The sequence below is a fragment of the Antrostomus carolinensis genome, unplaced genomic scaffold (genome assembly GCF_000700745.2).
Source record: "Antrostomus carolinensis isolate BGI_N321 unplaced genomic scaffold, ASM70074v2 scaffold29589, whole genome shotgun sequence".
NCBI classification, from domain to species: Eukaryota; Metazoa; Chordata; class Aves; order Caprimulgiformes; family Caprimulgidae; genus Antrostomus; species Antrostomus carolinensis.
Window position 1 is genome coordinate 5,861 of NW_010336914.1, and position 23,318 is coordinate 29,178.

At 38.7% G+C, this 23,318-nt stretch overlaps 1 protein-coding gene across 1 annotated transcript in view; it reads left to right on the forward strand.

Moving 5' to 3' along the window:
* Window positions 1-16,748, forward strand: part of LOC104530456 (constitutive coactivator of PPAR-gamma-like protein 1) — a 17,159-nt gene extending 411 nt beyond the window's left edge. The window contains exons 2-6 of the mRNA XM_029086750.1: window positions 4,905-4,987; window positions 13,950-14,078; window positions 14,887-14,983; window positions 16,084-16,184; window positions 16,461-16,748. Of these exons, the coding sequence (XP_028942583.1) occupies window positions 4,905-4,987; window positions 13,950-14,078; window positions 14,887-14,983; window positions 16,084-16,184; window positions 16,461-16,748 (698 nt within the window). The remainder of the gene's footprint in view (window positions 1-4,904; window positions 4,988-13,949; window positions 14,079-14,886; window positions 14,984-16,083; window positions 16,185-16,460) is intronic.
* Window positions 16,749-23,318: the final 6,570 nt, after the last annotated feature.

The window sequence follows — 23,318 nt, forward strand, 5'->3', positions numbered from 1 at the left end:
AGGTGGGCCGGGTGCGTTTTTCTGAGGCCAGACATGCCGAATTTGTAGAGACCTGCGAGCGATGCAAATTGTGGCTGTCTAGAAACAGGAGTAGAAAGTGAGAATTCTGCAAAGCTCTGCCCAGCCAAAATGTTCTGGGTGGAGGTGGGGAGGGGAATCGGGACAGTTGTGGTTCTACCGGTTTTGGTCTTATATAGTATATGAGGTCTAGTTTTAATAATACGCTTTCCAGACTGGGAAAGCATGCTTCTGTCCTGCTTTGTATTCTACCTAAAAATAACATCTGTGGAGTGAAGATGTTTGCATTGCAGGGGCTTTTTTTCCCGTCAGAAATTGAATAAATACGACAGCACATCAACTGCACCAGGAATATGTTGTATTATACTGTATAACTGAGTGAAACTCCACATTTCTGAAAGCACAGGCAACCGGCGTCTTTACCATTCCATGAGTTTTATTTGGATAGTTTCTTAGCACTCCTGTTTTTAATGCTAAATGGTGTAGTGTCTTTAAGGAGCAAGGACTTCAGTTTCACATCTCTGCTTCTATACAATTTTTTTACAATTTCAATATACTCTATTTCCACAGCAGTGATAGAGAATAGCTGCTGTACTCTCTCAGATGGAAGAGTGAATTAATTACTAATAAAGTTGACTCCAATAAATAAGATTGATTTAGAACAGCATTCTGACTTCTTTTTGGATAAATAAGCACAGAGCACCCATGTTCTTGTCGTACTCAGCAAATAAATTACGAGAACTGGATTTTATTTTCTGACTGATTTTGTGTTTTAGTGTAAGTGCATGATAGAAGAATAAAACTTCTCATTTGAAAGCTGTGAATGAGAGAGGCTGTGCATTATTGCTTTAGCATACTAATGTTTTAGTAGTCTTTAATATTAAATATTTTCTAGTGCAGGCAGGTAAGAAGTTAAGAGCCAATGCATCTTACAGTAGAAAGCCACAAGTATTTGAGTAGTTGGAGTTGCTTTTTAGTGGGTTAGTGGGTGTTTTTTCGTATCCAGAGTGGTTACCTGCCCGCATGGCTGTACGGAGGAATGGCAGATGACTGGCTAAGCAGCAATTTAAAACAAAAACTCTGTGTACAATTGCATGACAGACTACTATTGCTAGGCTTTGTTTTGCAGTCTATAAATAAGTCGTTGCATGCCAATTCAGTGAGTAAGAATTACTGCTTGAAAAGCAGTTTCACAGTTGCAGATATGCTTTATGGAGTTAATGTGAATTACACGTGAATGACATCGTTTTAACTTGTCACAGAATTGCAGCTGCATGGCCAGTTGAGGCATTGCTGGGTTAAATGGTAGGTGAAAAATAATCAGGTAAATTTTCTTCAGGTTTTGCAATTTTGTGCAAGAAGCTCTTGAATATTTTTCTCTCGTGATATCTTACATGACAGAATATTTTTCAGCTTGCTCTTAGGAGAAAGAAGCTTGAGAACATTTCACATGATTACTAGAGAGATATTTGGTAGCTTTTTTCTTTTTTCCAGATTGGTAGAAAGGTTGAAAAAAAAGCCCAACAGTTCAGCTACAAGTTTAGTTTTGTGTGTTCTTCTGCATTTCTTTTGTGTGTGTATTCAGCATGAGTAGGCAGAATAAAGTTTATGGATTTCAGGGTTAGAACAGAAGATACTTGCAATGAGGGTTTTTTTAATAGTGAATATTACAAAACCTACGTATTTGGTGATAAAAGTAATTATTATATAAGCTTACAACAAACGGATACTGTTTGACTTAAAGTACTGGCAGCATTTTTTAACTTAGGAATATATTCACCTCAGGTTTTTTTTATAAAATATTAAATGCATGTAGGCACATAACTGTGTCGTGTGGCATATGTTTAAAGCAAGGTAGGTGATTCAGATATAAATTTTTATATTTTAGTTAATATCTGAGGGCTTGTCTGGCTTCACAGGTTATTCTGTCCTTCCTCCTGTGGCCTCTTTGGGTCTCTTCTGAACCTGATAAGTAGAATGAAGAAATTCACAATGGGAGAGACTAAGTGAGCGCTTCATTACATGGGAAGGCATATGAATCTGTTACATTGCTCTTCTGTTCTGGGTATGTCAGTGTAACTCCCATGCTAGTACTTTGTGTAGGAATAAATTAATGTATTCTGAAATAATGGTAGTTAAGCTGCTGGTTTAATGTTTACAGTTACAGAAGGCCAAAGCTATCACAATAGCTGTATCAGGACTCAGCTTTAGGTCTGCAAATCTGTTTCCCTTGTACAGGGAAAACGCAAACTGCTTTGTTTTCACATACTTTCTTGTCATTTATTCTCAAAGGTCAATTTGGGGATACTGAAAAGAGAAAAAAGTCTTGATTGATTCAGCCAAACCTTCAGTGAGACCTAACTGATCAATTCAAAAAAGCATTCTCAATGGCAGATTATTTGGGACTGAGTTATGTTCAGGTTTAAAGTCTCTGTTAAAGTATTCCAGCAAAATATTTTTCTGGCTGTACCAACTAGGCAAACTTTCAAAGATTACTTTCTGCGAAGGTTATGTATACACTGTGGTCGCTTGGTTTGGTTTACAGCCTTTTCTTCCTTACAGCTTTCCATGCAGAAGGGTTTTGTAGTTCCAGCTTTATAATATAAGGAGTGTCCTTGTCATGAATAGTTGAAATGTGACCAAGACACTGTGTCCTCTGAGAGTGTGCTCTTAAAAAAAGTTCTGTCCTAATTGCTGGTGATGGAAACAGGGAGTTGATTTGAGTTCTTTTGTAAATTTTGACGCGGAATGATTGTTAAAAACACCCAAAACAACTTCAAGCTTCAGCAGTAGAAAAACAAACACAGTGTGAGGTATAAGACTATAATTCAGTGAACTCTTTAGAAAGGGCAGTAGCTTCAATTAGTATCTAATTGCTTAAAAAAACATAAGGCATACACTATAATAAGCCATTAAAATGGGAAAAATCAATATATGTTGAGGTTGTTCAGCCAGGTCAAGAAATAGAGGTTGCTTATGTAACGTTGATCTCGTTCCCACTGTGACAGTACTTTATAACGTGTGTTTAGTTATGTAGTCTCATTCCGTTTCTCAGTAAAATTTTAGAACTACCTAAGGTAAGTACAGGCATCACTTCTTGTTTGGACTACAGAAGACACTGCTGCACTTCAGCATCCTGAATTCTACAATTCAGTATGTGGTGAGAATTGATCAAATGGTCAGACCATCTTATGTGTGTGTTCAAGGGGATGGAATTAACTGAAATGACAGATGGAGACCAAACAAGATTGAGGTTTTGGTGGAAGGGAGCGAAGCTCTGACTGTTTTAAAAGGTAATCTTAGCATCTGCAGGAGTTATTGTTAGTTATCAACAAAACTATCTAGTAGTCTGGCTGTCACTGATTTTTTCAGACCTACATTATAAAGGCTGTATAATCCTTCCTTGATTAGATGAGTAAGAATGTGGCTGTTATTTCAGAAAGATTCAACAAGTCTGTATATGATTTTAAAGTTTAGCTCCAAATTAATAAAGATTATAGTGTCTCCTGGCTGGAGATCTCAGCAGTAGGTGAGGTATTGATTGGACACAAAGACTTCCCCTCTCTAAGAAGGCATCTACTAACTAGTCAGCAGGCAGTGGGACAACTTTCTTGGTTTTTATGTGTTAAAGAGCATTATTTTACAATATAATATTAAGAAAGTAAAGAGTTGTTGTCATATGTAGAGAATAATATCTTTAAGTTTTCTACCAGAAGTGTAGTCATACATTCTGTTTAGTTCTTTGTGTCAGTTTGGATCCACCAACACTGAACTCTGTCAGTGGTTGATCAGTTAGTCTTTCATTAATTCAAATGTTTGAAATATTTCCTAGTAAGAATTTTTTAGGTTTCTTTCTGAGTGTGATGTCACAGAATCGCAGAATTGCCTAGATGGGAAAAGATTTTAAGATCATCAAGTCCAACCATGAACCCAACACTGGACAAGTCCCCGACTAACCCATGTCCCTCAGCACTATGTCTACACGACTCTTCAATCCCTCCAGGGATGGGGACTCCACCACTGCCCTGGGCAACCCCTTCCAATGTCTCAGAACCCTTTCAGCAAAGAAATTCTTCCTCACATCCCATCTCAACTGCCCTGGGCACAACTGGAGGCCGTTTCCTCTTGTCCTGTCCCTTGTTCCTTGGTTGAACAGACCCACCCCCATCTCTCTCCACCCTCCTTGCAGGGAGTTGTAGAGAGCCAGAAGGTCCTTCAGGGGAAAAAAAAAAATAAATTAAATGATCTTCCATTTGGTATGAGCAGCTTGGTAAATGTATTCTATTCATTGAAACAACTGCATCATTTCCTGATTACTTTGATGCTGCCAGCCCAGGCTCCTGCCTGACCTGGTCAGGTCAGCAAAAGAAACTTCAGGATCTGGGAATCTGGGAAGTGTCACGGGGCTGCCCGCGTTCCTGAGGGTTGGATACATCTGCCTGGCTGTTTGCTGCTGGACCCACACTGCACAATGGAACAGGGGCAGCTCTGGTGGGATCAATAACGGCACGTGCTGGGGTGCAGGAAAGGGTTACCTGGTTGTGAGAGAGCAACAGAGTGTGTTCTTACACTGGTGCACCTGCATTAGGAAATCCTGTTGAGGTTCCCCTAATAGGACAGGCCAGGCTGAGGTTGACACCACGTGTTTTGGCTGGCTCTGTTTCATGGAAGAGTGCTCCTCAAACAGGGAAGTGTCCCTGGCTGCAGCAGCAGCATGCTAATTAGGTTTTCCTGGAGTAACAAAAAGATGTCTGCAAGTTTAGTCTCTCTCTGTTAATCCTGTTGATCAGGAATTGAGGACTGCTCACAAATTTGTTTTACTGCATATAGAAACAGTATGTAACGTTTTCTGGTGTACTTAAATACAATTCTGCATTATGTTCTAGGTAATCATATTCTACCTGATGAAGATTTGGCTTCTTTTCATTGGAGTTTACTTGGTCCAGAACATCCACTAGCTTCACTTAAGGTACACATTTAATATAAGTACGAGCAATTAAGCTAAAATCAATCATAATGGTTAATCAGAGCAGTGTAATGGGTTGATTCACAGCAGCTCTGCAAGGCTCTAGTTCTTCGTCACCCTCTGGTGTCTCAGTCCCTCGCTGTTGGCTGCAGAGGATACCTGGGGTGATTAGCCTTATGAGGCTAAACTTAGCCTTTGTGATCCCCCTCAGTGCCCTTCAGCTTCATGACCCTCATGGCTTCAGTGTGGTTTGGCTTTGAGAATGTATTTTTAAGAGGAGAATATTTTGTTTAGTCATGTTTCTTCAACTGTCAAAAATAATCAACTGAATATCTTCCTACCGTATTATTTTATTTTCTACTGATCTGAGTTTGTGTGTATTAGTTTTCTGTACTTCTTAAAGGATGAATACGCTAGAGAATAGGATGCAGAAGAAAGCTAACATGATCTTCAGCAGATTTTAATTTTTTTTTTTTTTTTTGAGACAAGTAGCTTGTGTTTGATGCTCTTGGTTTACAGTATGTCTTGTTCTGCTGCTTCATCACACTTGCTTTGTGCATCTGCCAAGTAGACAGCTATAAAAGGGAAACTGGGCACGTCAGGGAGTGGGATAATAGTGACCTTTCGTTCTCTCTGCCACAATAGACGTACCTTTTTCCCTTTCTCTGAAGGTGTACCGTGCAGCAAATTAATTTGGTTTTTGTAAATTCTATAAGACTGTTTTGTTATATCTATGACAAAAATAGGTGGGGTTTTTTTCCCTTCTGTTCCAAAATTTTATTAAGCATTGAAAAATTGTAACTTACTTTGCTGAAGGTAGAATTTAAAAACAGATTCAAGATTTTCATCAGTTTTTAAGGCTTGCACGTGCGTTACTTAGTGAACAGCTGTCAGCTGTGACAATTTGATGTTACGCTCATCCCCTATTTCTCTGCAGCTCCTGTGTTTGGAAAGGTAAGTGTCAGCACACTGCAGTGACAAAACAAAATATGCAGGCATGTTTGCTACTTCCTTGTAAAACCTGAGGTGAAAAAGTGAAAGACTGGAAGAATGTGTCTGTATTTTCATTTTTTACCAAAAAGGTTAAAATGTAGGACTTCTCTCAGCGTGATTGGCAACTTTCTGATGTTCAGAATACTTTTCTGTGTTTTAGGCTGAGTGGGCTTGTTCTACAGCCAGTTCAGAATATGACTTCAGACACCTCGGCCTTCTGAAAAGCCTTTTCAGTACATGCTAAATGACTTGACTAGAATGAAAATTAAATGTTTGTCATCTTTCCTTCTATAGATTTGCATTTTCAGTGGAAACACTAACTGGGCTTTGTAGCTGGCATCCTAAGGAAATGAAACTTGTTTCCTCAGCCTCTCTGGGCTGTCTTAGGCAGTCCTCTCTGTGTTTATTTAATCTGTTGGTCAGTGTTAATCAGATTTGAAAGCAGTTCTCATTCGGCTGTTGCAGGCTCAGTAAAAACTGATACACTGTTATCAAGTGAAAAGAACCCAAATTAGTGCCCTTACTGAGGGAAAAGGCTAGCACAACACACGGTTTGTTTCATTTCACAACAGCTCGCTGGCCAGTTGTTAAGTAGGCAGCCTTAAACTAACCACAGCATTTCTGTCTCCTGGCTAAAAATGATGTCAAAGGGTGAGAAAGAAGAAGGGCTAAAGCAACAAGGACACAAGTCTACAGGAAACCAGTATTCATTAGTTACTGGTCATGGAACAACATTGGAACAACAAAGGGGTTTTTTGTTTTTGTTTTTTTTTTTTTCAGTTTCAGCAGTGCTCATGGATTGAAATTGTAACTTGTTTCAGTAGCTCATTAATTCAATTTAATTTATTTGACATACTAGTATGTTAGTGATATCATTACAGCTCTCTCTGTAGAGACCTCTTCTCTTAACTGTAGATGTGCAGAAAGCAATATTTCCTTAAAAAGCTGAAAACCACGTTTATATTAGCCACAAGCTTGATAGCAAGAAATAGTTTCAGAACAGTTACAAAAAGTGCAAGCTGTCATGAAAACTGGAAATGGAGTGGGGGAAGTTGGTGTGGTTGCCCAGGATGTCACCCCTGGCCTATACTTACAAACTTTGCTTTATTCCATCTGTTTAGAGTCACTATCGAGTATTCTCCATACTCAGGAACCTCTAATTCCACACCTCATTCAAATCAGGTGTTAGAAAACTTCTCATTGTGTAAAGAATTTAATCTTTTGTATCTAAGACAGTGTGGTCTTGAGCATTAAAGCGAACAGATTCAGTTCCCAATGGCCTGATTTGTTGCTTTTTGGTGAGAGCTATGACAGTTAATAATGCACAATTTGTTTTCTTCATTCTTTCTCAGTCTTTTGTTATGACACAGCAAAGTGGCTACTCTTCCTACAGGAGAAGTTTTGCTAGTTCACCGATTAAAAAGTGTAGCTTAGTAAAGAAACTAAGATAGAAAATTGGTGTATCTGCTCAGGTGTCAACTTAGTGAGGTGAAAAAAAGCAAAACTGAGGAACCTCTGTGTCTTTAATAAAGAGGGACATGAGGGTGTTGGGTTCGTTTAGGAACAGCTGAGTAGAAATGTGGAAAAGGAAGGGAAATGGATGCCTGAATGAAGAATGATTATACATTATATCATTTCACATTGAGAAGGAAATCAGGACACCATCTTTACATGCTGGATAAAGAGCCATGCCTTTCAGGGGACACCAGCAATGACCATCAGCTCAGCAAAACTTAAAGTTCTGTGGACAAATAGAAATGAAGATATTTGAATTGCTATTTCTGCAAAAGGGGAAAAGAATCAAAAACTGCCACTGCAAGCTGTTCTGAATCAGGGACAGAAAAATCCCCTAGATCTAATAAATGTGTAGACCTGTGCTTGCTCCTGTTAACTGACTGAGAGCAGAGTTCACTGAAATAACCACCTGACTCAGAATTTAAAGGACTTGATACGCTTCCTGAGAAATAATTTGACCGCTAAACCTCGTTTGGAAACTAGCATTATACTACTTTTTATTTGTGTGCTTTGGGATTTATCTTTAAGACAAAGATAATGTGGTTCTTATTCTGGGAAAGCTTGTTACAGCACGGGGTTTCAAGATCAATATATAATACCATCAGTGTGATGTTAGGAGGGCAGTTTCTTATCTCTGGAATGAATTAGTACCTATTTGGAAGCACATACCACCAAAAGAAGGTCTGAGTCTTTATTCACAAGGTAACTTTAGAAACAGCTCTTAATGCAATTTCTCTTTTTGAAAAAGCAGAGCATGCAGGGAAACGTGAGATTGCCATCTTCATTTTGCAATGGATCATTGTCCCATTAGGGTGCTTCTGAAGGGATGGATTCATTGGACTGTGTTTGGCAAACTCTTGATATGCCCACCATCCAGTATTCCACAGCTGTTTTTACCTGGCAAAATGAGTTAGCTAATCTCCTTTGGTTGTTTCATCCCAGTAGAGAGGCAAAGAGAGATGCTTCCATAAAGCAATCCAAAATATGCAGGTTAGGCTCCTTCCCTGAATCGCTCTAGGAAATTCCTGTCTCTCTCTGCTGACTTCAGAGGGTGTCTGCCAGAGGGAGAATAATGTGCTAAGTAGGTGCTTAGGTAGTTCGCTGCTGCTCAGGTGGTACTCTTGAGGTTTGTCTGGGGTTTTTTTTGATGCTAAGGGTCATCATAACATGTTGTAGGTCAGAAAGGACCTCAGGAAGTCAGGTAGTCCAACCTCCTGCTAAAAGCATGGTCAGCTTGAGGTCAGAACAGGTTGCTCAAGGCTTTACCTAGACTAGTCTTGAAAATCTCCAAGGCTGGAGACTGTGCAGCCTGTCTGGGCAGCATGCTCCATGATTTAACAGCCCCAGAGGTAAAAATGTGTTGCCTTGCTTACAGTCTGAACTCCTCTTGTTTCAGGCTATGTCTGTTGTGTCTGGTTCTTCCACAGTGCACCACTGCGACGAGCCTGGCTCCATGTGCTCGGTAACCTTTTTGTATGTGTTGGAAGGCTGCTGTTAGGTATCTCCAAAGTCTTGTCTTTGCCAGGCTGAATGAGCTCCATTCCCTCAGCCTCTTCTTCCAAGAGCAAGTGCTCGAATTCCTTAGCCATCTTCATGGTCTTCTGCAGAACTAGCTCCACTTTTTTGACATCTGCCTTGAGCCCCAAACCGAATGCAGTGCTCTAGAGTTCATCTTACAAGCACTGAGGAGCAAGATCCCTCGATCTGCTGGCTGTGCTCCTGCTGCACAGCCCAAGGTGCAGATGGCCTGCTCTCCTGGCTCGTGTTCAGTTTGCTCTCTTCCAAGAGCCCCAGATCCTTTTTGGCACAACTCCAGCCTGCAGAGTAGCCAGGGCTTGTTCCTGCCCAGGTGCAAGACTTTCCTTTGTAGTTGTTGAATTTCTTAAGGTTCTCATTGGCTTACTCCTCTGGCTTGTCCAGGTCTTCTGGATGGCAGCCCAGCCCTCGACTTCGCGGTAGCGTGCAGGGTTGTCACGCAGGTTGTCTCGTATGAAGTTTGTCTGTGTCATGTCTTTGGCATGTTTTTCTGCTCTTCACTTTCTGACATTGTTTTTTTTTTTTTTCCTCTGTTTCAATTTGTTTTTCTCGGAGTCCTGTGTGTATAAATTGTTAGCAAATGATCTCCATGTTGTGTGTGTTCTTGTTACCATCAAGGATGCAGTAAGTAGGAAGAGGTCAGTTTCCCAGCCAGGATGGAGGGAGGAGGAGGAGGGACAATTTCTAATTGAATAACCTGATCTTCAGGGAAAAGCTGAGCTTTGCTGGTGTAAGAGTATTTTAAGTCATCCAGGGAACTTCTTGCCTCTTCAGAAACGTTGTCATTAGATCAGACGCGCTGTAAGCTCCTAAGAGGAAATGTTTTTAACACTCAAAGGCTGATACAAGATCCAAACACTTTGGATGCAATCTCTAACAGAAATTACTAGATAAAAATAACAAAGCCCAGTCAATTTGTTGTAGTATTCTTCATATCTTCAGCCTTTTCTCTTGCCAGTGGAAAAAAAAATATTCCCTATATGTCACCTCACAGTAACTGAATGTTCAAGCTCTCTTTTTTAAATGGTTTGAAAATAAAACTAAACTGATTATCTGTTTCCAGCAGGCACAACAGTAAATGCTGGTACTTGTGTCGATTAGCTTTTAGAGGCTTCACTTCCTGGAGACAGTGAGCAACTGGAGTTGTCCCAGAATTCGTGAGCTTTTCCTAAGTGTAGCTTAGATACCTTCGACAGTATCCTAATAATCCTGTGGAGTTTTACACATATATGAGTTGATTCTCTCTCAATAAAGTATTTTTTTTCAAGTTTATTTTGTCAAAACCTAGATATTTTTATCTTGTAGCTTCTGAGCTTGTAATGTTGTCCTCTGCCTCTCATTTTGACAAATACCTATGTAGAATTAATTACCTTTCCCCACTTAATCTTTTCAGAGTGCATTGATGGGTCACTTGTGATTTTTGTCAGTTGTCTGTCATGAAATTGAAGTAATCCTTTTACCAGGAGCAAAGAAATGGTGCCCTTTGCAGATGTCATACTTTCTAGCCTGATCACCTCCGAGTGAGTGATCCACCTCCACGTTTGCCTTTCCAGAACTGTTTTTCCATGTTGTTGCTTGTCTGAAACTCTTCTGTAGAGGATAAGGGGGGAAAAAATACCTTCTAGGAAGAAATCTTTTATAATGAGAAATTGGTAAAATATGATTTTACTCTGAAATGCTTTGTGTGCAACTAAAAGTAAGTTTGAACTATGAACATGTTTTCTGTAACTTTTGCTGTTGTCTTAATTTTTCCCATACCTAACACTGAGTAAGACTTAGCCTGTGTTTTAATGCACAAAATATTAGAAATATTATTTATGATTCAGTGTAAGATCTACAATTTTGGATTTCTGGAAAGTTCTGAAATGAATAGAAATATTTTCTTCATTAATACCAGGAAAGTACATCATACTTCTCTATTTTTCATTTCTGGCTTCCATGTAGTCATGACATTTTTAGTTTTGAGGGTGTTCTCACATCTGGACTAGATGTCTTTGAAACAGAATAGAAGAAAATACAATCCAAATATCTGAAATGTCTCTAAATCTGCAGTATACACTTTCAGAAGGTGTCACTTGAGGAATTAAGAATATGCTCCAGCAAGGTGTTTAGGCTGTTCATTTAAAAGCAGCTAAACTGAGGGTGATACGCACAGTAAGCACCGAATATGTCTCAGTTGAGCTTCGTAATTCTAGGGTCTGAGCTGAATATTACTGCTGGGGTGATGTGATGTCTTCTCTTGATGCTAGCTGCTTATGGTTTATTAAATCTACTGTCTTGGAGATCACATAAAACTAATGATAGATTGCTTACTCCTTTCATCCACTGAATTTTCAAGCCGAGATTGCAGAAACACTTAGGTAGTGATGCCGAGTTTCTCCAAGGGCCTCTGCAGAGAGCACATCTGACATGACACAGCCATGTTATGATTCAGCTGCTTTAGAGATGTGTAAATTGTTACACGTACAAGTAAAATGGTAGGTGTTTGTAAAACAACTGAGATTAGCAGTGATAAGAAAATGTATTGCTTCTGCTCGCAGATTGGTGCACAGTTTTATCAACAGTATTTGTGACTGTGAGCTTACACGTGAATGTGATCTATATTTAGTATTTTTCTAGATATTCAGAGTGCACACTTGTGAAAATTTTGAATTTACTATCTGAAATAGAAATAATTACCATGCTACTGACTACACTAAACAGAGGTGTTCTTAATTTAGGCTCATAAAATGTGGAGCTCATCTCTGTTAGAGAAATGACCAGGTATAGAATGATTATCGTAACATTTGTTAAAAAGTAGACATTAGGAGAAGGAAATTAATAAAAATAGGAATCTGGGCAAAAAATCCATGGTCTAAATATGAAAAAGGCAAATAAGGGCAGGAAAGAAAAGAATTACCTATGATAAAGTCCATATTAAAAAAAAGAGAGGTTGTGATAGAGATTTTGAAGTTGCAAAGATAAAACTAATGAAGTGTTAATCAGAATTTTGCATAAACATTTCTGACAAGGCTGAATTGTAATATTTCCTAGTAAAGTGTGGTACCTCTGTGTAGAATGCAATCATAAAGGTTTTTCACATTTTCTCATATCTTAAAAATTAGAAATGTTAAAGAATAATAATCTCTCAAGTCTCGAATCACTGAATTTTGCAAATAGGCAGATTAAAATAAGTTAAAAGCAAAAAACTTAGCTGCCCCTATAGGCAGAGGTGGTGTGCTCCAGAATTGTACAGAGGTTCCAGACAGAATTTTTAGAAGTTCCTCTGGCATTCTCTAAAATTTAGGACACCTAGTTGGAGAGCTCTTTCTCGCCTCTCGGAGCGTGCGCATCGTGCAGCGCAGAGGGAACGTAACAGGAGCTGCCTCTGGTGGACTAGCTCTTCAGACCCGGCTGGGAGCACTGCTCACCACTTTTAATTTCACCGTGGTCCGTGATGGCTGCTCGACCTGAAGTTTCTATACCCCATAGAGGATCACACAGTGCATGTAGGAGCAGTAATTCCCACAATCATACGCTCAATAATCCTAGTTTATTTTCAGGACTGTTGGTATAGGAAGAGCCTATTGAGAGTGTTGAGTTGGAGGTCCAGGGTTTCCAGGACTAGCCAGTTCCCCTGCTTTCTCCATGTGGACAAGAGAACTGAGTCCAGAGCTCCCTGGCGCAGCACATCCATCTGCAGCTGCCGGTCGCTAAGCTGCAGGAGCTTCATCCATAGAGGCTTTGGACATTGTCCCACAAAGTTCTTCCAGCTCTTTCCTCTTACTACAAAGAGAGGTCTTTTGCTGCAAAGTCCCAAGTGATTCTTATCTTTTCAAACCCATGGCCTGAGTCAGTGACCAGTGAATCAATGGGAATTCATCGTTTTCCTGAGATCTTGAGTAGACTGTACCATGAACTCTGATTTGTAGACAAAAATCTGGGCTCAAGTCATAAACTTGAGGGAAATTTTTAGCATGCATTTAAGCACAGATTTCCCATCCATTCAGAACACTTGGCTAATACAGGAGGTCAGACACACCTGGCATTGGATGGTAGAACATCAGTTATTTCAGTGTCGGAATATTGAAACTATTTTGTCAGTGGAATTATCTTAAGAACTTCCTCTGTGTCTGCAAAAAGAGTAACCAGCCATATAACCATGCTGCTACTGAAAAGTAACTATGCTGACACCACAGCAGCAAGAGAAATCCATACATCATTCTTTGTAGATGAATAATATAAAAGAAATAAAAATAATTTATTGCCTGAAATGTTACATATAATGTGAAGCTGTATGAATGTATTCTACTGCAGATAATGAAATACACAAAATTTGAAAACACTAATTATTAAACTATATAGTCTTCAAATAATGATTTTTAGCCCCATTTCTATAGAGTCTTGAAAATTAGTTTCCTTGGGATATTCATTTTCTCCGTTCGTTTTTCAAATCCTCTTTTTTCTATGTACATAGAGATCTTCCTGTTCCCAGTGGATCTTTTTGATCAATTCTGATACCACTTTACATTCAGACTATAAACTGTGTCAAAGTATTTTCTGGCATTCATGGATATATATGCATGTATCCACATTAGATAAAGCATTTTGCTCTGGAGGACATGTCCAACTAGAAAGCAGTAAAATAATTAGCGTTGTTGACTTTGGTTGTTGTTGGAGCTGATATGTAACCAGCAAATATTTAGGCAGAAATGAGGTTTCACATACATATATACACACTGTAGATTAAAAATACGTGAATCATAGTTTCAAGTGAAGTCTTAAAAACAAGGTGGAAATCCCAAAATATTTAGATACTAAATCTGGCAATATGGAATTTGTTTAATGTATTTTCAATAAATAACCTGTTTAATTCTCTGCTGTGCCACTAAAGTACCCTGGGCATGTTATTTCATACTGGCGTGTGTGTTTGTTTGCATAGGTACGTGCTCACCAGTTAGTTTTACCACCTTGTGACGTAGTGATCAAAGCCGTAGCTGACTACGTCCGTAATATTCAGGACACCACTGATTTGGATGCCATAGCAAAAGATGTTTTTCAACATTCACAGGTAAAGTCTAAAGCAAAATATTTTGGGTGGGGTTTTTTTTAAGACAATTTGTGTTCAAGACTTGCATTCTATAAAAACAGTGTTTTGCATCAGTTGATAATAGGAATCTATTGGTATGTGCTGTGTCTCAGATACTCCAATTTCACTTTCCACACTTTCTAAATGTAAAAATACTGCATTTACCCTCAGTGCTTTAAAGTTAAATTCTTGATAACCAAAGGGGTTTTGTAGTCTGGCTTTGTGCACTGTCATTGAGAATCAATCGTACATGAAAATAGTATTTTCAAGCTTTATCCTGATGTGGGTTATCATAATATGTGTTGTGCTGGAGTAGTGCTGTAGTCCTCGAGGGTCCGTAGTCCTTAATCATAGAATCCCAGACTGGTTTGGGTTGGAAGGGACCTTAAAGCTCATCCAGTTCCAACCCCCCTGCCAGCAGCAGGGACACCTTCCACTAGACCAGGTTGCTCAAAGCCTCATCCAGCCTGGCCTTCAACACTTCCAGGGAGGAGCAGCCACAGCTTCTCTGGGCAACCTGGGACACTGTCTCACCACCATCACACCAAAGAATTTCTTCCTAATATCTCATCTAAACCTCCCCTCTTTCAGCTTAAACCCATTTCCCCTTGTTTTGTCATTAACTGCCCTTATGAAAATTCTTTCTCAGGAAGGACTGGGTGTCATCTGGTATATTCCCCAGGAATACTGGATGTGATCTGGTATAGGTTGCCTGCTCCACAGTACAGTGCTGATCTATAGGTGACATGCCTGGATTTGCTCCTGACAAATCTTTTCTTTTTTATTTTAGTCTAGAACAGATGACAAAGTTACTCGATTTAAGAGAGCAGTTGCTTATTACTCAGCAACTAATAAACCTATGCCATTTCATCCACCACATTACCTAGGTAAGTAATTAAAGAAATAAAGCTTTTCATTTTAACTAGAACCCAGGATAACCCTAAATCAGAAATAGTATTATTAGCAGGATCTCATAAAAATATTTATGTTCTCTGGCAATTTTTGTTGACCCTTGAATATGAGGATTCAAGCATTTTCACAGGGTGCGTGCAGAGGTTCTGTTCTTTCCCCAAAAAGAGGAGAGCAATCGGGCCTGATTTTCCTCTTAGCTATTGCTGTGTTGGTGCTAGCACTGAAATCCCTGAGTATGGTGCTGTAAGCAACAGGGATCTGGTCACCGCTTCCACTCATGAAGACAATTTCTATATCTACTCCATAAAACACATTTCCTGTTTCTCACTGGATTTATCTGACATGCTTTAAAAATCCCTTTATAGTTTTTGATTTTTTTGATGTCATAACATACCTGTTTGAATTGCAGCCACACATTGTTCTGGTGTTGCAGATTATTCTCAAGGTTTACAAATTAACTGTGTGATCCCAGGATTTACTACACATACCTTGTTCTTAACACTAAAACATAATTTGAGCTGAAATTTTCTAAAGATTTGCAGTTACCATACTGGTACACTAATACAGATTTTTCCTTCTCTTTTTTGGGGGGAGTGAGGTGTCTTTATTTACATTGAAAGACCTGCATTAAAGAGCACTAAGGCTACTCTAGGTCACATACTGGAAAGATAGAAAGTACCAGCATTATGTGGCTGTGTGACATTGTTTTTGCCAGCTTCTTCATTATGACATCTCTTGGCCTTTTTTTTCTTTTAAAATTCCTTTGGTTCCCAGATAGAATAGAAATGTGCAGTAATGAGAGATACAAAGAACTGAGAGAGGGTGAGACAAGTAAAATAGACTTCACAAGCTACTTTTATTTTTACTAAAAAAGCAAAAATGAATAAAACTGATTTAAAGGCATACTGGAAAGCAGTAATGCTAACAGAACAAGAATTGATAAACCATAGAAGCAAAAGGATAAAAAGGGTAACATTTGTGTCAGATAGTGAGCGTTTTAAGGAGTGTTTGGTTTTCTTCTTGATTTTTAAATTTTTTTTTTCTCCTTTTCTGCTCCTCCCTGTTTGCAATACAGCAGCCAGACCGAATCAGTTTGGTATGCCTGGGATAGTGCCACCATATGTTCCTTCTCAGATGCTTAACATTCCACAGACCTCACTACAAGCAAAACCCATGGTAAGTGTAGCCCTCTGCCCTCCTCCTTGGGAGAAACCTGCTGTGCTCATCAAATGAAAATCTAGGTGGGAAAGGTATATGTAGCTTTTTTTAGCATGGACATTCACTGGAAGTCCAGTGATGCTACATACTCTGGCAGAACAATTTCTGTGGATGTCCAAGATGACTGAGATTTAAGGTCTACATTTGGAAAATGCCACTTAATTAAATAATGTGTTTTGTTTTAAAAGAGAAGCCATTTTTTCCCTTCACTTAAGATAGATCACTTTCTTTTAGGCCCAGCAGATGTCCAATCAGGGTGGGGCCCAAGGTCAGGGTCCATACCCATATAGTCTCTCTGAGCCAGCCATCACCTTGGAAACAGGTGGAAAAAGTCTTTCTGAGCAGAACAACTACAGTAACATTCCTCACGAAGGAAAACACACACCACTGTACGAACGATCTTCTCCAATAAATCCAGCCCAGAGTGGGAGCCCTAATCATGTGGATTCAACCTATTTTCCTGCCTCTTCTACATCTTCGTCCTCCGACAACGATGAAGGCAATGGAGGTGCAGTGAAGTAAGTTTTACATGAGGATGTTTTCTTATGGGGCTGCTGTTAAAATACATTTACTTTCAAAATCTTTCATTAGTATCTTGGAAGTGAGAAATCTGCAAATTAGTGATATGATAGACCTTTAAAAAATAGTTTTAGGTCACTGTGACTGCAAAGACATCCATGTTCACTCTAGCTGCCTTGTTCCTTTACAAGCAGAAATCCAACACCAAATAATGTTGGGTGTTTTTCCACTTCTGCCCATATATTTTATTGAAAGAAGGAGAGAGAGAGATTTTAGTAAATGTCATAAAGCCTTTGAGTTCTTTATATAAAAGAAAAATACTTACTTCACAGTATAGTTCATTAAAATTTCAGTAACTAAAAACTATGAAACTTCACTGAGTTTGTAGTGTTTGCACTTCTTAAATGTTGTGATAATGCGACTTAGCCAACAAACCTGGTGTGAGTGTCAGAAACTGAGCATTCAGGACAGTGACTGAAGAGCCCTCGCTCACAGGCTGTGCGGGGAGCAAAGCAACAGCCAAATTGGTTTTGCTCTGTTCTACTCATGTGCCGTGTGTACTGCAGTATTTCTGAGTTCCACTGGATCGTCTGTCTGTCCGTGGCATTGAAGTTGTGCAGACTTTGATTTAATTATTGCTTCCTGACCTACAAAAAGGAAATTTGAACAGAGGCAGTTGGTGTTTACTTTTGTCTTGTCAGGTGTAGTGGCTGACTGTGTGAGAGTCAAAGCCTGGGGCTGTAGCAGCTCTGTGATTGCCTCTCAAACTTGGGGGTTGTGTATCATAGTATATTTAGATTGGATGTGAGGAAGAATTTCTTTGCTGAAAGGGTTCTGAGGCATTGGAAGGGGTTGCCCAGGGCAGTGGTGGAGTCCCCATCCCTGGAGAGATTGAAGAGTCGTGTAGACATAGTGCTGAGGGACATGGGTTAGTCAGGGACTTGTCAGTGTTGGGTTCATGGTTGGACTCGATGAGCTTAAAGGGCTTTTCCAGTTGAGGCAGTTCTGGGCATTAAATTCTGAATGTGTCTGTGATTATGCATCACAGCTTGGACTTCACTTTTTTAATGCAGTCTATCTACTTTAAATATCATCCTGTGTTTTGCTTAGTAAATTGAGTAAGTTTACATGGCTTCCATGCAGTGTGGAACTGGAAGTTACCTGCTTTAGAAAAATCAATAGAAGGTATTTTTCAGCATTTTGATGGTGTTTCTTTATCCATTTTATGTAATAAATTTTTAATACATTTAGAAACTGAAATATAGACCATGTCATTTATGTTGCTGTTTGGAGATATAGTCTTGTAATTGAGGGAAATTACTTGGCATAGTGACAAATATTTAAAGTTCAATCAAGAATTTTTCCAGCATGAACATTATTTATTCACTGTAATACAGTGAATACTGTAATACAGCTTTTAAATACAATCTCAACAACCTTATAGTGTAAATGAATATTTGTCAGTATTAAAGTCTCTTCAAGACGCCTACAAATTGATGTTTCTAATACATAGCGTCCCTTAAAATCAGTCTCTGACCTGTGGTTTCAACAACAATCACCAAGGATTTATCCCATTGTATCTTAAATGGCACTTTAATTCCATGTTCTCCTTTATGTTGTCCTTCAGCCATGTCAGTGGGAACAAAATAGGCTGGGAAAAACCAGGAACCCAGTCAGAAAGTCAAACGCGTGGAGAGCTGGGAGACCAAACGAAGGTAATTCCTTAAGTTCCAAATGGCACAATTTATTGTTTTGTGTTAAAGCTTTACAGCAAACTCTGAGTAGAATTTTCAGTATTGATCTGTCAGATTTAGTGTGAACATTTACACGGTTTTGGGAATTACAAAACAATGCCTTTAAAGTACAGTAAAAGTTTTCCAAGGAATATTGTAGCATATACGTTAAAATGAAAATTAAATAACATGCATTAGAAAATATTAGGTATAAAATGGAAGGAAACCAACAAACTTGTTTAATCCTTAGCTAACTATCTCGTCCTTAGCTGTTACTATCTGTGTTTACAGTAGTGCATTATTTTGATTTTTATTAACGAGTATAGCAATCTGAAGTGTTTGTGTGTTCTGAGTCCGTGTCATGTAACCTACAGCGTAGTGAGAGCAGCTCTAACACACAGTGTTAGCCACAGACTGTTACAGGTGTCTGAAAGCTCAGCTGAAGAATAGTAAAGTAGCTCTGTGGGACCAGTTAGAAGGTATTGCTACTTAACTGAGTAAGGATGGGGTAACCGAGCCCATAAACTATCTTTGTCAAGGTAAAGACTTAACATTATCCTATTAAATTTCTTCAAGATTTAAAACTGTTGTCAAATTAAGGAGTATGATGGTTCTATATTCCAAGTTTGAACTGTGTTTGTAACGAACATTCAAAGCATTTGCACTTGAACTTTATGATGGAACTGTACACCAACTCTGAATTTTGTGTCCAGAAAAACCAGTCATGAGTTACTTATGCTGTAGACAAACAGAACATTTTCCCTGTACCTTTGGCATAGAAATTCCAGTAAACTTGGGCTTTGCGCTTAAAATATCAAGCTGATGATTTCATCCATCAGTGGTTATTATTTTTACAGACTACGCCCCGTACGATAACTGTATCTGCCTGCAGATTAGTCACCGTAGGCAAATGCTAATTTGACCTATTGCATTCCTTTCTTCTCTGTGTGATGGGCCGTGTAGGAAGCCCCGTGTGTCCCAGCTGCAGCCCCGCGTGTCCTGCACAGCCCGTGTCCTGCCGAGGAGCAGCAGCTGTGCCTCCCTTGGAGCTGGGCCATGGCCTGTCTGTCTGCCTGTCTTCAGACACACAGAATTAGAGCTGGATTCGCAGTGATTAAACTTTCCAGTAGATGTAGGCATGCAGTCCAGCTTCAGTGCATCCAATTTAATGTATAAATGCTTGTGAGTTTTACTTGCCCTTTTTTTTTTCCAGTATCAAACCACTTCTTCAGTAGCAGGAGAAGACAGTTGCATCTGTTGAGCATGACAGGGAGGATTATGAGTACATTTTGTAGATGAACTCATTTCCTAGAGAGGTATATATTAATGATTAAAAAAAAAAACAAAACCAAAACATTTCCTGAAGATGTCAACTGCATGAGCTGTGTGAAGTTGTGAGCTGATTTAAAGTGCTGCAAATCTAGCAGAGATCAGACAGGTAGCAGCAATCTTGCCACTCCTTTCACTTGACTTAAATGTCAAAATTCCTTGCTTGGAGTTGTCTCACTTTGTGATTATACATGACAAAAGTATGCTCATCTCATTTGGGTGGATGTATGTTACTAAAGAAAAAAAAAAAAAATCAACAACCTTTTAAATGTGGCAATTCCTCACACTGAGTTTGAATATCACTGGAACAGATCCAGGAAGAACCTGGGTACTGCAAACCGGGAAAGTATTGCTGTCATTTGGGGTTTCTTATCTTCTTCCCTTCACGCCCCAGGAATCAGCAGTTCTGTAAACTTCTCTTTGTGGTCCAATATCACTGACTTTGAGTTGTAGACAGGGAAAAGTATCTTTAAACTTATAAAGCGATATTTGATAATATAATACAGATTTAATAGATTGTGATACCTCACATGCTTATAAAAACATTCTGTGTAAGTATATTGTATTAGAAGTGTTTGGGTTTACAGGTTTTAACCATTTCTTATGTATATTTTCATTTTTATAAATAAAATGAAGTCTGGATTACGAGCTCAATACAACCAATACAATCTTTCAGTAACGTCCTCTTTGATTCTGTGCTTAAGATGTAATCTGAAAATAATGTTTTCCCTTTGATACTTTGCTAGAGCTTTTGTTACTAATTCACACCTTTCTATAGAAGGTTTTTGGAGGTTGTGTGAGGTTTTTTTAGTTTACATGCAGGTTTGTATTTTTCATAAGAGCCTAAAGTGAACAAGCTGAGCTTGTTTGGGCCTATTTTTTGTATTACTTGTTCTATAGGATTTCATAGCTTTGACCAGTTCTGTTTCAGCTTTGCTTTCAAAGTCTTAGGAAGCATGTGAAATACCTACACAGATTGTGGAAATACTTGTGCATGATGTATCATCAAGTGAACAAATTAAATTTCAGTCTCAGAAGTTTTTAATATTACTATAACAGTTTCTAGGCACAAAACTATTATCAACTCTTAAGCTAAAAACAGCTTTCAGTTTTGAAGACAAGGATTTTTAGGAATGAACTCTGCTTTTTTTGGTAGTATCTGTGAGAGATACAACATATAATGCTTACGAGAGGCTTGTTCACTGTGAGGTTTACAGTATATTTTTATATGTCATATTTTTCCTATAAATTTGTGAACTACATTTCTAGAAATGGAATAAAATGACACTTTAATCCTGCGGTCAGAAAATGTTGCCATTTTCTCTTTGTCTTCTTCAGACAAAAGAATTTTATGTTTAAAAAAAACCAAAACAAAACATTTACAAGGCTTTTGAGTTCAGACACTATATAGTTTTAATGTCTTTAAATTGAACTATGTAGTTTTTCCTGCTTCATTTAGAAATGCAAACTGAGAAAGAAAAATGTTGTAGTGGAAGTCTAGGTAAATTACAGACTTTGTGACTGTTAGTTAACCCATTTAGTTGGTAGGTTCTTGGAAATATTTAGCTAAGAGGTCATTCACATTTCATTGAGAGGTCATCAATCCCCCTTCTGTATTGTACAATTTAAAATTTAAAAAATATAATAAAAATAATAATTACTGTTGCTGTTAATAAGTTAAAGCTTTACTGTAATAATTTTTTTTTTCAGTAATTTGCTTCTACTAGCAAACAGTGACTGAAAGTTTAAATTTTCTGAAGATCTTTTAGTCAGCTTTGGATCATGTATTCTACGTACTGATACAGCATAATGTGAAGATTTACTCTTTTCATTGTGGATGAAGAAGGAAATTTGCTGTTTCTCTTGGCTGATCTCTTGTTACATTTCCATACACATTCAAAAGTACTTTATTTTGTATGTTCCGTTACAGGCAGAAGGTTCCTCTAGTGTTTCTTCAGGAAGTCAGGCAGCTGATGTCAAAGGGAATCAAAGCAGTAATCCACAAATCCCATGCCTGTTGTCAATGCCCACCAGAAACCACATGGATATTACTACCCCGCCATTACCTCCTGTAGCACCTGAAGTATTAAGAGTGGCAGAACACAGGCACAAGAAGGGGTTAATGTATCCCTACATCTTTCATGTCCTAACCAAGGTATGACATTTGAAAATTATGTACTATGAAATAATGATTCTTTAAAGATAATTGCACTTGTGTTTCTGGCTAAAGAGTATCAGAAATTTACATCCTTTTTAATGCTTTGAGTTTTTTTGATCTATTTTCAGGGCTTCTAATAATACTTTTCCCCTGTTTTCCAACTACTTACCTGGTCTGGTACATTGTTCCAATAAGTATGAGATGACTGTAATTAGGAATGTTTACTTAAAAAATTAATCATTTTTCCTGAATATACATAGATATTTTTATATCTCTACGCATATGTGTGTGTGTTTTTATATAGAGTCCATTTCCATCTAAAAACTCCTGCGTATGTGCTTTGGTGTCTGTGCCAAGTCTTTTCTATTTTCAGTGTTCAAAAATACTTAGATTGTTTTCCCTCACAAGCTGATCCCTCCCATCCCTGGTAGCTAGCCCTGATAGAAACATAGCAGCTATAAGAAATCCCTTTTGTCTAATCCTAAAGTGTAATTATAGATGAACTCGATAATGTTCTGAATTTTTATTCCTTTTAGTTTGGCAGAACATTCCTGATGGCTTTCTTTTTTTTTTTTGATTTGGCTATTTTATGTGCTAGCCTTCAGATACCAGGTAAGCTGCAAGCATTTTCACACAGCCTAGGACTCTGCTCAGTGTGTCCGGTAACAAAATCTACGTGAATGGCCACATAAGGACACTTTGAAATACAGTGGGAGAGCTTCCTACAGAAACAGGCAGTGACAACCTGCTTCAGTGTGTCTGGAAGCTGCTGAAATCTGCTTCCTGTTGACCAGGAAGGAGCCAGAGCAGTGGTGTTCCTGCAAACTCTGTTTGACTTAATCTGGTCTTCAAAGACATAAGTTCATTGTTCTTTCTAAGTGCAAACAGATGAGTCCTAGAAAGAGACAACTTTAGTCTTCTCCCTCTTTAGTGTTCAAAACGCTTGGTGCTGGTTCTCATACATCCAGCTCATTCCGTGTGTGTATTTGTACAGCATCTGGTGAACTGGCACTGTCCACGTTCCTGTTAACTTCTATTCATCTTAAAAATCTGCTTCAGGACAATAAGGACCATAGGTGGGGACCTGAAATCCTGTGCAACGCTGAACTTAGATATTCTTATTGTGTAAAATGACACCAGCTGCTTTTTATTGGCTTTGATACATCAGTGAATTTAGTGTGTGTGGTGGTTTGACCCACAGTGGGACCATGTGGTCCTGCACTCACACCCCCTCACCCCTGGTGAGATGGGATGGGAGACGCAGCAAAGGGCACACGGGATTAGGAATGAAGGACAGGGAGGGCTCACTCACCAGTGATGGTCACGGGCAAAACACACTCACCTTGGTGAAGA